Here is a 13,499-nt window from a genome sequence, read left to right as displayed (position 1 = left end):
TTTGTGCATCTCAAACAGATAATACCATGCAGGACACCGGAGCAGTTATGAAGCAAAAATCATCTCAACTGATATGAACAGAAAGATCTCTGTTATTGTTTAAGTAGTTAGAACTGCAATCAAACTACGTTACTCTGCAACTGATAATGATGTAATGTATTTTCTGCTAGAGCATATTTTTATAAATTGAAACAATTACACCCGAATACTAACTATGGATTTAGCAAAGTATATGTGATACTATAAAAACATTAACATCTTCGTTAGTGCCATTGTGCATTAGGGATGCTTACTGGATACAAGTGAATTCTGTCCGACCATGCATTTCTCTCTTCTGGGTCAAGATCCGAAATGCATTTCCAGACTGCACTATTAGTTTTAAACCCACTTCCAAATGCAATCTGCCAAACTCTATCACCCTTCTTCACCCTTCCTTTTGCCTCCAGATAACAGAGCTCGTACCAAATCGAGGAAGAAGATGTGTTTCCAAATCGATACAGTGTCATCCTTGATGCTTCTACATCTTCCTTCTGCAGCCTCAGATTGTTCTCTATTGCATCAATTATAGCTCTCCCACCAGCGTGTATGCAGAAATGATTGAAGGCTTTCTTGAAATTTGGCACATAAGTTTCTTCTTGCCCCGCTGCATGCCACATTTGCCTGCAAATCACCCACCGCAAGTAAAGCAGCTGCTCTGAGTACGGCAACACACGAGGGCCTAACTCAAGTAGATTGATCTTCAAGGCATTAGCTGCAACCTGTAGAAGTTCCTTTGACAGTGAGACACCTATATTTCCATCTTCATCAGCATGTTGCATGACACAAGAGTAACATTTGTCATCAGATCCCATATGGGTTCTGATCAGATGCACAAGTTTGTATTTTGCTGTCTGCTTGTCATGCTTCCTGTTTGATAGCAGAAGGGCAGCTCCTCCCATCCTAAATATGGTATTGCTAATGAGCATGGACTTTCTTTTACCAAGATAACCATTAGGAGTCACAGCTTCCGCGCTGAGAACTAAAGCCAAGGAGTTCTTGTGAACCTTAAGAAGTTCTTTAGCCAGACTTACTGACAAGACCCCGGCGCTGCAACCCATTCCACTCAAGCTGATGCTCTTTACATTGCTTCTCAATCCAAACTTGTTTATAATCATGTCAGTAATGGCTGGAGTAGGACAGAAAAGGCTGCAATTCGACACAAGGATGTCAATGCTTTTAGGACTTAACTTGTGCTTTGCGAGCAGATCTTTAACTACTGTGAAGAGGACTTCTTCAATTTCTTCTCTAGCTGGGTTGAAAGAGCTATTAGGGGGCAACTCATGTAATGTAATAGGCACACAAGCCTCATCGCCTATTCCTGATCTTTCCAGAACTTTCTCTAGCAGGTCAATGCTTTCCCTCTCGAAGAATCCAGTTAACTCAAAATGTTCAATAAATTTGGAGATTGGACATCTCAAGTAATCTGGTGGGAGATAACAGACGAAGTCAATAAGGTAAGTGCAGCTGGGTCCGAAACAGTAATAGAGAAGGGCGATCAACACAGCTGATGCAACCAAGAAGTGGATTAGAGACACCTGAGCTTCTGAAATAACTGGCATGTTTTGGAGAAAATCCAAGAAGAGATTTTTCGACATTGTCAAGAACTTAAAAATTTTGGGAGTTCTTTTCTGATGTTTATGATTCATATAATCAAGCAAACAAGAGGCCAGTTTCAATATGCAATTGACACTCTCATTTCAATATTATTTTTTTAACTTAACCAAAACATAGACAAAGCCCAGATGGTTAAGCATAGCAGAGAGATGTTTTGCCAAGCAACTGTTTTGTTCTCACTCTATCATCCAAATGAGGTGATAAACAGAAAAGAACCCACGTTTGCAAGTTACATGTTTCTCTGATCTCTACACTGTGTGTTTTTTGGTTTTAAACCCTAGTTCATTTGGAGATGGTTGACTTCTACCAGGAAAGCCAACCTAGTTTGTTCAGTCACAGAATATGCATGTAGTCATACACTTTCCAGTTGTGGTAACCGTAATTACTTATTCTCCATTGGTTGCATCTGGTTTTATGTGTATACACATTTTTAAGATATTAAAGAGTGTTGAGTTGGTCTTGACTCTCTCCAGAAGTCCAATAATGGGTCTTCTTCATCAAGCGGAACAAGCAAGCATGCTAAGATTATAATTTTGTGTTCCTCAAAAAAAAAAAAGATCATAGTTTCATGTCTATAACCTTGTATTCTTAAATAAAGGTTGGAAAACAAGATTAAGTATATCAGAACTAGAGTTTGATATTGAGAATCCCTCTGGCAATCTCCAGTTCTATAGATTAAATTCTACTGTCATTTCTCCTGTAAATAGAGGTTAAGTTCACCGAATCTTCTTTTTCTATATTTCTTTTGTAATGGATTCCTATTTTTCCCACCAAAAGGATCGTTAGAGATGAGTATTCTCCAGAATAGCCACCCTCCATTGCATCTTGAGACGCAGTTTACATATACAGCCATGAGCAACTAATAGAAGATAACACGGATCATGTATGAAAATTCACAATATGTGACCTTGTAACTTGTAATTAGTTTTACACACAGCAAGAATATTCATATATATGTGTGTATATATATATATATACACACAATTCAGCTCCTGGACATTGCAAGCTTGTCACCGCGAACAACAGCTAGTACCTGCAGAAATTCTCCTGAACATTGGACCTTTGCGGCAAAATATAATTGTGGAACCGCAAGGATTAAAGAAAAGAAGCTATTAAGAGTAGAAGCAATATCATGTCTTTTATTTCTGGATAAATATATGGAATGTGTGTGTTTGTTAGTGTGTAACTGTTTTTGTCTGGTATAGTAGGCATGGTATAAAAAGGCCTTTGATGGAGTTCATGAAAGGAGCTTAAGTGAATCTTTTGAAGGCTAATGTAATTGTTCTAGTCCAAAAAATTGTCAGCGCAATAGTGCTTGATCGATTCAGTGGAGAAGAAAGAAGAGTAATCATATTGTAGTAATTCTTACCGCACTTATGGCAAACTTGTGAGCCGGATCATTCTTTAGGCAGAGCAAGGCAGCCTGCGCCATATTATGAACAGCCCTAGCATCACAAGTATCCCCCACCCTGGGATCCATCAGTTGGGCTAATGAATCATTTTCCAGGAGTGGCAATGCCTGTGTTACAATGGAGAAATCAGTCAATAGACATTTTATTATCAAATGTTATATTCCTGCTTTTGACAGTAAATCACTATAATGAACATGATTAGTATGACATTCAATTGAAGAAGTTCTCTGGTTAGACAGAAGAACGAATTTGAGTCTTTCGTAATGTACCCATCCAATTAAGGACTTCTCATCTTCAAAACATGAAACACTCTTTCCACTAATTAGTTCAATCAGAAAGATTCCATAATCATGGACATCAATGCCAAGGAGCTCGTTTCTCTCTACATTCATACTCCTGAATCAGAAAACAACAATCACGTTAAAGAGGCAAGGAATGATCTGAATCTTTACAAGAGACTGAGAAGATATTCAAGGGATGAAATTTGACTAGTACAACAAACCTGAGTAACTAATTAGCTCTGAATTCTATAATGCCTGAGCAAGAGAAAACAAATAACATCAAGGATGATTTTGGTTCCTTACTCTGCTGAAGAATCCTCGGGGGTTGAGATTTCATCTTTTATCCATTTAGCAGTAGTGAAATTCCCCAGCTGAATGACAGTAAATGCCGGAAACTCAGATTTGATTAGAACAATTCCATGAAAACATTATGAGATTGGAGCTAACATACAAGAAGTCCATACAAGGTTAAACAATACTGAATTTGAGATATCAATTTACACATTATACACTTGAACTGAAAATGGAGCATCTTGGTTACACCAGAAGAAATTGTACTAAGACTTACCAAGGCAGGGCAACCATGGATGAAGACAATGTTGGAGGAGCAAACAGAAAGGTGAACTATTGGTCCATCAGCACACTCCTCATGGAGGTAACGCAAGCTTCCACCTATCTCTAGAGCTAAGCACCACCTTGTCCTCCAGGTCAATTTTCTAGCTGACTCATCACCTATAAGTCACAAATAAATGTTAAGTTTCAAATAATGTTTCTTCATTTTAGTATACTAACATTCTTGATGAAGTAATATAATATTCTGAACCCAGTTCTTCTAGAGATTATAAGGACCTATATGGGCGTATACGGACTTCTTCAGAGACACTCACTTAAACTTGGCATCATGGATATATTTGACTTTAAAAGAAACAAGAAGATAAAAAGATATCTTACATTGTAAGTTCATTTCAATGGTACCAGAGCATGTGCAGTCAAAAAGCATGAATCTGCTAGTGCCTGTGCAGCAGTATCCAACAAGGTTCATAATATTGTGATGGCGTACCCTTGAAAGAATCATCAACATTCTCCAGAAACATTCATCATTTACCAAGAAAGACTTCACTATAACAGGTGTGTCCTCCCAAATTCCTAGATAAATTTGGATGCTATTCTTGTCCTCAATAAGATTTGCATTGGCAAATCCATTTGTTATGACTCCAATTTCACTTTCCAGAAATGCTCGAGGATAACCATTTCTTGATGACAATGGATACCAGCATGGACGTAATCCGTGTGGAGGTGAGCTGATATCATCATCTTGAATAGCATCAAGGATTTTGTTTTTTGGGTTCTCAAGCTGGTTTGCAGCAAAATTTGCATCATCAGTTGCATCTGACATCATAGGAGAATTCTCATTTTGAGGAGCTTTTGATGGTACCAAGGTAGCAACATCTTTTCTTTTCATCACTGCAATGTTGCATCCCACACGCTCGTATATGAAGACCTTGTATTTCTTCAAGTGACTGTCAAGAAAATGAGAATAAATTTCAATTTTTAATTACGTATAGTCTTCCAGGCATAAGTTTTTGAGCCCTAGACTCCATCTTGATGTCTCGAATTGGCCTGTCTAATTACAAAATAAATGCTCATAAGTTTCTCTTAGAACTTGATCATCAAAATGCAATCAAGTTATTGATTTGGGAAGGAAAATATATTTGCATTCTGTTTCTGCAAAGAATTTCTATTTTGTGTTTGAAAATATTAGAAAGGTATCAACACCTGTCTAAAACAATCCACCGAGTGCAAGATTTTTGTGCTTCTTCAACTGCGGTATTATCAGGACGTAATCCTGCTGCAAGTTTCACTTCCAGCTTCACCTGCACATTATAGCAAATTTCATGATTATGCCACCATTAAATATAGAATATGTGTCTTCCCCCACCTCATTTCTTTTGCATTGTCGGTAGAATGGTTGCAGAATATTCTGATACTGTTCTCTTTTCCGCTCAATTTCTTCTCCAAGTTCTCTGGGATTAACATCTCCTTGTCCTGAGAACTCGAGCTTCTCCCCTGAAAAACAAAGGCTGTAATTAGCCATCATGAATGCTAATGGGATGAGATTTTCAACTTCATCGGATGTTGAAACGGGAATAATAATCATAGCTGCTACTACAAAACACAGGAGCATCGAAACAAGCCCATCTCAATATCTGAGAACAAATAATCCAAGTTCCTATTGGATAAACAAAAAATCCCAGCAAGACTCCACATCTTATCAACTTCACATACAAAACCTCAAAAGATGGAAACCAAAATATATATAAGAGAAATAAATAGAGAAGAAGTGAAATAACTTACATATACCCCAGATGCTGATGCCCATGTTCAAGGGAAAGCAGGAACTCTTCTTCCCAATGTCACACAAAATCCCAAGTACCACAACCTTATCTTTGGGACGAACAACATGTTTAAGAGCCCAGTCAAGTGCATCTACCACTCCTTTGTTCCTGTTTGCGTCCATCACAACTATCACGCTTTCTCTTGGTGAAGCCTCTACTGATTGCAACCCCATCTTCTTCTTCTTCTTTTGTCTCCTACTCTTGTGATTGTGCTTGTGGTTTGTGAATAGCGAATGTGGTGATATAACAAATGAATAAATCAAGTATAACCAAGTGAGAGAATTGATTTTGGTGCTTTATGTTCCTTGTTAAATTCGCCATCCATGAGTTTTACAAGGTTGAGGCTTCAGCAAGCTTCCTTCCCTACAAATTTATGGCATTTTAATTTCTTTGGACTCTCTATCTCTTTCCCTCGCATCCAACAGCATACAGACAGATTTCTTTTGGTTTGTCTTCTTTATTGAATACATGGCAAGTCAATATATTATCTTTTCTTAATATTATTTCCCTATCTTCACTGAACTCGAGAAGCAGTCACTGGTTACCTCCACTATCGACCCACCCAAAGCCATTCCTTCTCCGTTTCTCCATTGTTACATCGACAAGCCATGGAAACTCCATACCCAATACCCATAACTCCCTCGCACACGCGCATAGGCTGGATCGGCATTGGTATAATGGGATCCGCCATGGCTGCTAGAATCCTCGACGCCGGCTACTCAGTGGTCGTCTACGCTCGCAATCCATCGAAAGCCCAAGCTCTGCTAGCCCAAGGCGCCCACCTCGCGAGCTCCCCGCAAGAGCTCGCCGAACGAAGCGACGTCGTGTTCAGCATCGTGGGCAACTCGCAAGATGTTCGATCCCTGGTCCTGGGCCCAGCCGGCGTCCTTTCCGGCCTCAAACCCGGCGGAGTCGCTGTCGACATGACCAGCAGCCACCCTGCTCTGGCGCGCGAAATTTTCACCGCCGCGCGGGCCAAAGAGTGTTGGTCGGTCGACGCGCCTGTTTCTGGCGCTGACGTTGGCGCTAGAGAAGGAAGGCTGGCAATCTTTGCCGGCGGCGACGGTGGGGTGGTTGCTTGGTTGATGCCGCTGTTTAAGATAATGGGGAAAGTGACCCACATGGGGGATTCTGGGTGTGGACAGAGCTGCAAGATAGCGAACCAGATTACCGGAGGGGCTAACTTGGTGGGGCTGAGTGAAGGATTGGTATTTGCAGAGCGAGCAGGACTGAATCTGGGGCAGTTTTTGGAGGCGATAAAGGATGGGGCTGGCGGTTCAAGAGTGATGGAGTTGTTTGGGAAGAAGATGATTGAGGATGACTTCAGACCTACTGGATTTGTTGAGTACATTGTCAAGGATCTGGGAATGGGGTTAGATGTGGTGGAGGAGAATGAAGAAGATGATAGAGGAAGGGTGGTTGTACTGCCTGGTGCTGCTTTGAACAAGCAGTTGTTTTCCGGAATGCTAGCTAATGGAGATGGGAAGCTCGGCATCCATGGCGTCATCACTGTCATTAAGAGACTCAATGGCAAAAGTTAATTTGGACAACGAAAAAAAATTCATTTGTCGGGTTCTGGGTAATGAAAAAAATAACTAGTACTCAGTTCCATCAATGGCAAAAAAATGAAAAAGAAGAAATTTTTATGGGTTTTTTCACCAGGTATCTGCTTCATGATTCTTGCTCATCTTTAATCTTCTTCTTTTATCAGCAATGCCCAAAACTGATAGCCAAGTTACAAGTTTTAAACTTAGCAATCTGCATCTTGAAAACTAAGTCGAAAGTGTTCATTTGTGAAACATTATAATTCTTGAAATTCACTTTTACAATATGATTAAAACTGAACAGTAGCATAGAATATAATAATCCAGTTAGAGCTTTAAATTACAGGTTCGATTTGAATTTGCCAAAACCAAACCGGTCATTTTATTCTCATTCTGACTTGTGCATTAATATTAGATAAGTTTCCAGAAAATCTTTATCTTATAATCTTAGCCATATGAAACCTTTTGCTTTCTTCAACACGGATCGTGAGTATTATCTACGACGGGTGTGTTGTACTTTTCCTTGCTTGTCTGTAAATGGTGCTGCCATCTTCCCCCCTTTTCCTCATTTTTTTTAACAAGATATTGTCATACAATATTTTTATTTATATATAACCAAGGTATAAAATGCTTTTTCTTTGCTTAATTTTTATTATATATACTAATTTTAATTTCTATTTCTATTTCTATATATAATATATTTAGTTAATTTTCTATGCTGATCCAACATTTAGTACTCTCCCAATTTTATTTAGATTCAAATCCTAAACGTATGAATTATGTAAAAACTTTTAGTAAAAATTATAAACAATATATATATGTTTTATGAATATAAGTAAATTAAGTTAATTCATGTCATTTTTCATTATATATAAATTAAAGGAGTATTAGTTACAGTGTACAGTAAATAAAAATGTATATAATCATAAATTTAAATACATATTGTATCATAAAAATAAATAAGTATATATATATTTATATAAAGTAATGTATTTTTATTTAAATAATTTACTCTAACTATTAGTAAACATGTCAGAATTAAAAAAATAATATATTTTTAAAATTCTAATCACAAATAATTAGCTTAATTATTTATTATCATTTTCATTGATTCATGTTAATTAAATACGTAATTGAAAAAATTAATCACTGTTGTTTCGTACACAAATAATTAAATTAACTATTACATATAATTAATCTCTAAAATAATTAGTTTCTGTACACATAAATGATTAAATTAATATATTTATATTAATGCTATAAATAGATGGTAAGAGATAATCATCATCATCATCATCATCATCAAGAGGTAGCTAGCTAGAGCAATGGATTTTGAGTTGACACCCAAGCTGGCTCCAAAAAAGCTGTTTGCAGGAGATGGAGGGAGTTACCATTTATGGGCACCTTCTGATTTTCCATTGCTCAAAAATCTCAACCTTGGTGCTGCCATCCTGCTTCTCAACCCTGCTGGTTTCGCCCTTCCTCACTGTGCCGATTCCTCCAAACTCGGATATGTTTTACAAGGTATTAATTATATTATTTAATTAAATTGTATTGTAAGTTTTGATCGGACTGTATTTTTTGATATTCTTGTTTGTATGTTGTTTTATATTATATTATTATTGATGTTTACCTATTAATTACATGATTATCGGATTAATTTTTAAAAAAATGAATAAATGTATGCATGTAGGTGAAGGAATAGCTGGGATGGTTTTAGATCAGTCTTCAAAAGAAGAGATCTTGCCTCTTTCCAAAGGTGATATTTTACCAGTACCCACCGGAGGAGTTTCATGGTGGTTTAACTCCGGAGATTCAGATCTCGTCATCCTTTTCATTGGAGATACCTCTAACGGCTACGTTCCTGGCGAGTTCACCTACTTCTTCCTCACTGGAACTCAAGGCATCTTCTCTGCTTTCACTCCCGAACTCATGACCGGAGCCCTTTGCATGGAACAACAACAAGCATCCGCCATTTTAGATAACCAAAATGGTACTCTCATCATCAAACTACCTCCTCAAGAAGCTAAAAACATAACCCACTTGCAGATCAGCAGCTGTGTCGACAAGTTTGTGAAGAAGATGGTTAGCAGCAGCTGCTGTAAAAGGGTATTATTGACGGGAGCTGAGTTCGATTTTCTTGAGAAAGTAGGGTTGAGTTGCAGCCTCATAAAGCTCGAAGCTGATGAGTTGCTGTCTCCGAGTTACACTGCAAATAGTAAGGCAGTTCAAGTGTTTTATGTTGTGGCAGGGAAAGGGAAGGTGGAGATTGTGGGCATGAATGGGAAACTTGTGTTGGATACTGAAGTGGAAGCTGGGAAATTGCTTGTGGTTCCGACATTTTTTACAGTCGCCATGATTGCTGGTCAACAAGGAATGGAACTTTTCTCTGTCCTCACCACCTCAAAGTAAGCTATATATCTTTTACACACGCACACGCACACACACACAGACACATAATTGAATATAGCTTTGATTTCAATGGATGAACATTCGTTAATTACAGGCCTGTCATTAAAGGGTTAACTACAAAGGACTCTGCGTTGAATGCAATATCACTAGCAGTTGTGCAATCCATGTTTGCAGTGTCCCCAGAGTTGATACAGGAGATGAAGTCAAAGATTAACATATGATTATCACTTCTCCCGCAAATTATTACTTATTAATTAATTATTAATAATTAAGCACATTCCAGATTTCACTGAAAATGGCACTACTTTTCATATTTTAGGTTTTATATTATTTAGGTTTGCTACTTTATATATAACTATATATATATATATATATAGATAGAGAGCGAGAGCTAAATCATCTACTTTCTTTTGGTGGAAAGAGCTAATTATGCATTGATCTTGTATCAATAATGTGGATTGCAATAAAATTATGCTCTAAATTGTATTATATCTGACCTCCACAATAAAACTCATGAAATGAACATCTCTAGTGCATGAAATGAATATATATATATATATATTAGTATGAAATGAATCTCTCTCATACTGATTTGTTTAAAACCAGTAGCTGCTGTACTGCTTCAAATCACAATAGCTGGCCAAAGAAAATAAATAAGCCCAAACGAGAAAATCCAACATCTCTTAACCAATTTCCTCCCAAGATAGACACAGATAATATCATATTTCGTCTTTCTTTCTTGACCACTGAAGGAGAATTGACCTTGGTTTATTCTAATATCATTTTACCCCAAAGCAAAGTATCCAAAATGCTCAAGAAATTCAGTTGCCTTAAACCAAATTACAAAAACACTTAAACTGTAAAGTACGTAGGGTAAAAGTGAATTGTAGGTAAAAGGTTGAGCTAGATGATCATAAATAAACACAACTCCAAAAGTCAAAACGAGAAAGAAAAGCCAAGTTCCTTTTGAGCATTTGAAACATGATGCAACCAATACATCTTCCAACCCAAATGGTTCGGCAGAATTTGTAGATGTCAAGACTAACAACTCCCAAGTCTAACAACAAAACTTAATTCTAGCAAAAATTTAATCAAACTAATTACTTCTTCTCTTCCTTCTCAGCTTCAGCAGCCCTCTTCATCCTAACACCAACATGGCGTTGATTCACACGCTCAATGCGGAGCTTGTCATATGCCTTGAATGACTTCATCTCCTCTGTAACCTTAACAAGCTCTACTCCAGCCTTCTCACGAGCAATAGGCATGTACTGCCCTTGAACTTGAGTAGCTGTTGCTAGTTCCTCAGGAGCAGAATCACCAGCCTACAGCAGAGAGAAGAAAGATAATACAATATTGCGCTTTCACACAATCAAGAACAACCAAACATACTTCAAAAATCTCAATTACCTTGAATTTGCATGCACGTCTTGGGAAGACAACCAACTTCGCCTTGTAGGTTTTCAGCCTCTGAACATTGGCTTGAAGACCCTCCAGAGAACGGTTCTTGCGACGGTGATCAACTGAGATACCAATAGTAGGGGCCAACTTCTTTGGAATGCCCGCAGCCTGTTAAGTAAAAAAACTAACTGGTAAAAAAAACGTACAAATGCATACAAGACTATCACAGTTGTAACTGCCAAAACTGGTACACTAATAGTCGAGGTATTATTCTAAGAGGACATTCATGTTTCTACTGTTATGAAGATTAGAGTAACATGTTAATCTGCCAAAAAAAAAAACTAAAAACTCCAAGTTTACAATGTTATGCATCATTTTACAATGTCCATAACAGCATGTGTACCCCGACTTAGGATCAAATAGCCTCATCAGACGTAACCAGATTCAAGACCTCATAGACTCATCAAGCTAAAAATTTGTCACAAGACACAAAATAAACTCACAAACACGAATTCAAAAAAAGAGAAATTAAACATCAAACTGAAAGAAAAAAAGGATAACCAACCTTGAGCTCCTCAAGAGTAAAACCCCTCCCAGCTCTCACTTTCATGTTGTACTTCAAAGTCTGGCCATGGACAATGGGACGTAGTGGACCAGCAGTGGGGCGGGGGAAAATTTTTACAGCCTTCTTTTGTCTTGCTGGTAAGCATTTCAAATAATAAAAATAAGCCACAGTAACGACCATAAGATAAATTTTTCCAAACGCCAAGCATACCATCCATTCCTACTGAGACACAACACAAACATAATGAAAACTCAAACCAGAAAAAACCACTCACCGATTCTTCTCCTGGTTTTTCTAGCCGGCTGGTTGAACCATGTTTTCACATAGTTTTGCCAATGCTTCTTAAAATGCCCATTAGGAATAACATTGTTATGCTTAACCATCTTTCAGTTACCTGAAAAGTCAAAGGAAAGTGTGAAAAAAAATACCCAAATACAGATGAATTGTGTGCTGCTTAGTTCAAACATTCAGTAAAATCAAAAGAGTTTTCTTTTATTCCTCAAGGCGAACATCTATGACATAGTCGAAAAGAAACTACCATTAATTCGGTTTGTACTGCATATAACATACAACTATTTGCATAAAAAATCCTGAGAAAATTTCAGAGGAAAAAAACGAAAGAAATAAAAAAAAAAGGACAGGCAAACAATAAAGTGGGCAAAAAATACTGAATTTGAGATTGGAGCTAACATACAAGAAGTCCATACAAGGTTAAACAATACTGAATTTGAGAAATCAGTTTACATATTATATATTTGAACTGAAAATGGAACATCTTGATCACTTAAAAACAATCTGACAATTCAAAAGAAATTGGACACTACAGACATCCAAGTAAACAAACGTGCACACATACACCTACAGATCTAGCAAGCAAAATATTTGTATTCTGAAAATAAAAACCAACCAGTAAAATAATGAGAAGAATAAGCAAATAAAATGATGGAACAATTGTAAAAAAATGAGATCTGAGAATCACAGTAGGGGGGATTAGACAGACTTTGAATCTCACTTTAATCTCAAGAACTTGTGAGAAACTACTAAAATCAGAAAAATTGCCACAAACAATCATTCGGCAGAAAACAATCATTATTTTTGAAGTAAAAGGACCTTTTAAACCATCGAAAAAGAAAGAAACCAAAGATGTTATGACTTGAAAATCTACAAACTACAACAAACTGAAAACGCCAAAGCATCGTGTTCATACTGACTCTTTACAGTCTTAGTCTCTAAACACGTTTGGAAATCAGATTTGCCGAAAAGAAAAACTTAAAGATCAACGAGGCAGCATATAACATAAAAAAACAAAGAAAGAAACAGAATAAGCAGGCAGAATAAGTGAAAAAATGGAGTATAATGCTCGACAAACAGTCATTTTTTGGGGGGAAAGAGAGAGGTTGAAGGCATTACCCAACGGCGAGACTTGAGAGCTCTAGCTGCGGTGGACAGAGAAGGTTAGGGTTTCTGATATAAAAGGTATTTATATACATGGTTCGCTGGGAAGACTAGTTTGCGTTTTATGGGTATTTGATGTCGTTTTATTGAAAGCATAAAAAAAATATATTTTTTAATTTTTGTTATAAACATCGAGTAAAATATAATAATTAATATTTGAAAAGATTTAGTATAAAAAATCAGAAAATAAGAACTTAATAAAAAAATAAAAAATTATTATTAAAAAAAAAACTCTCAAATTTTCATCTCTTGTTTAATTTTTTATTTTTTAATATTACATTTAATCTTTTTTTTTTCTGATAAATAAAAAAACAATTGAATTATTTAAAAAATCAAAATTTAGAAATTACACTGGCCAACTTAAATGACTTCTGAAATGCAAA

General features: G+C 36.9%; 5 protein-coding genes across 5 annotated transcripts; 2 read left to right on the top strand and 3 right to left on the bottom strand.

Annotated features, from left to right (window-relative positions):
- Window positions 1-69: 69 nt before the first annotated feature.
- KCS7 (3-ketoacyl-CoA synthase 7) lies at window positions 70-2,212 on the bottom strand. Its single transcript, XM_088213872.1, has one exon. It carries the CDS (start codon window positions 1,683-1,685, stop codon window positions 264-266), a length of 1,422 nt encoding a protein of 473 aa, XP_088069998.1. The 5' UTR covers window positions 1,686-2,212; the 3' UTR covers window positions 70-263.
- A 306-nt stretch (window positions 2,213-2,518) lies between these two features.
- Window positions 2,519-5,915, bottom strand: LOC110809926 (putative serine/threonine-protein kinase PBL25). Its single transcript, XM_022035913.2, has 9 exons — window positions 5,702-5,915; window positions 5,286-5,413; window positions 5,123-5,220; window positions 4,298-4,866; window positions 3,915-4,078; window positions 3,650-3,717; window positions 3,335-3,461; window positions 3,023-3,172; window positions 2,519-2,686 (listed from the first exon to the last, which is right to left on the bottom strand). The coding sequence occupies exons 1-9, from the start codon at window positions 5,913-5,915 to the stop codon at window positions 2,639-2,641; spliced, it is 1,566 nt and encodes a 521-aa protein (XP_021891605.2). The 3' UTR covers window positions 2,519-2,638.
- Window positions 5,916-6,350: 435 nt separating this feature from the next.
- LOC110809927 (putative 3-hydroxyisobutyrate dehydrogenase-like 2, mitochondrial) lies at window positions 6,351-7,403 on the top strand. The gene has a single exon (XM_022035914.2). The coding sequence runs from the start codon at window positions 6,351-6,353 to the stop codon at window positions 7,281-7,283; it is 933 nt and encodes a 310-aa protein (XP_021891606.1). The 3' UTR covers window positions 7,284-7,403.
- A 1,169-nt stretch (window positions 7,404-8,572) lies between these two features.
- On the top strand, window positions 8,573-10,223 carry LOC110809913 (cocosin 1-like). Its single transcript, XM_022035893.2, has 3 exons — window positions 8,573-8,810; window positions 8,980-9,694; window positions 9,793-10,223. The coding sequence occupies exons 1-3, from the start codon at window positions 8,612-8,614 to the stop codon at window positions 9,917-9,919; spliced, it is 1,041 nt and encodes a 346-aa protein (XP_021891585.2). The 5' UTR covers window positions 8,573-8,611; the 3' UTR covers window positions 9,920-10,223.
- A 359-nt stretch (window positions 10,224-10,582) lies between these two features.
- LOC110809977 (large ribosomal subunit protein eL13z) lies at window positions 10,583-13,180 on the bottom strand. Its single transcript, XM_022035973.2, has 5 exons — window positions 13,072-13,180; window positions 11,936-12,055; window positions 11,662-11,795; window positions 11,106-11,264; window positions 10,583-11,020 (listed from the first exon to the last, which is right to left on the bottom strand). The coding sequence occupies exons 2-5, from the start codon at window positions 12,042-12,044 to the stop codon at window positions 10,799-10,801; spliced, it is 624 nt and encodes a 207-aa protein (XP_021891665.2). The 5' UTR covers window positions 12,045-12,055; window positions 13,072-13,180; the 3' UTR covers window positions 10,583-10,798.
- Between the last annotated feature and the right edge of the window lie 319 nt (window positions 13,181-13,499).

Source organism: Carica papaya, chromosome 2 (assembly GCF_054855325.1).
Source record: "Carica papaya isolate Zhongbai chromosome 2, ASM5485532v1, whole genome shotgun sequence".
Classification (NCBI taxonomy): Eukaryota; Viridiplantae; Streptophyta; class Magnoliopsida; order Brassicales; family Caricaceae; genus Carica; species Carica papaya.
This window is presented reverse-complemented; position numbering and strand designations above follow the sequence as displayed.

Coding starts and splice junctions, on each gene's coding strand:
- KCS7 (XM_088213872.1), bottom strand. CDS start 1,685: ATGAATCATAAACATCAGAAAAGAACTCCCAAAATTTTTAAGTTCTTG.
- LOC110809926 (XM_022035913.2), bottom strand. CDS start 5,915: ATGGGGTTGCAATCAGTAGAGGCTTCACCAAGAGAAAGCGTGATAGTT. Junction 5,414..5,701: donor CATCAGCATCTGGGGTATAT/GTAAGTTATTTC, acceptor TTTGTTTTTCAG/GGGAGAAGCTCGAGTTCTCA. Junction 3,173..3,334: donor AGAAGTCCTTAATTGGATGG/GTACATTACGAA, acceptor ATTGTAACACAG/GCATTGCCACTCCTGGAAAA.
- LOC110809927 (XM_022035914.2), top strand. CDS start 6,351: ATGGAAACTCCATACCCAATACCCATAACTCCCTCGCACACGCGCATA.
- LOC110809913 (XM_022035893.2), top strand. CDS start 8,612: ATGGATTTTGAGTTGACACCCAAGCTGGCTCCAAAAAAGCTGTTTGCA. Junction 8,811..8,979: donor ACTCGGATATGTTTTACAAG/GTATTAATTATA, acceptor GTATGCATGTAG/GTGAAGGAATAGCTGGGATG. Junction 9,695..9,792: donor TCTGTCCTCACCACCTCAAA/GTAAGCTATATA, acceptor CGTTAATTACAG/GCCTGTCATTAAAGGGTTAA.
- LOC110809977 (XM_022035973.2), bottom strand. CDS start 12,044: ATGGTTAAGCATAACAATGTTATTCCTAATGGGCATTTTAAGAAGCAT. Junction 11,796..11,935: donor AAAAACCAGGAGAAGAATCG/GTGAGTGGTTTT, acceptor AATGCTTACCAG/CAAGACAAAAGAAGGCTGTA. Junction 11,021..11,105: donor GACGTGCATGCAAATTCAAG/GTAATTGAGATT, acceptor TCTCTGCTGTAG/GCTGGTGATTCTGCTCCTGA.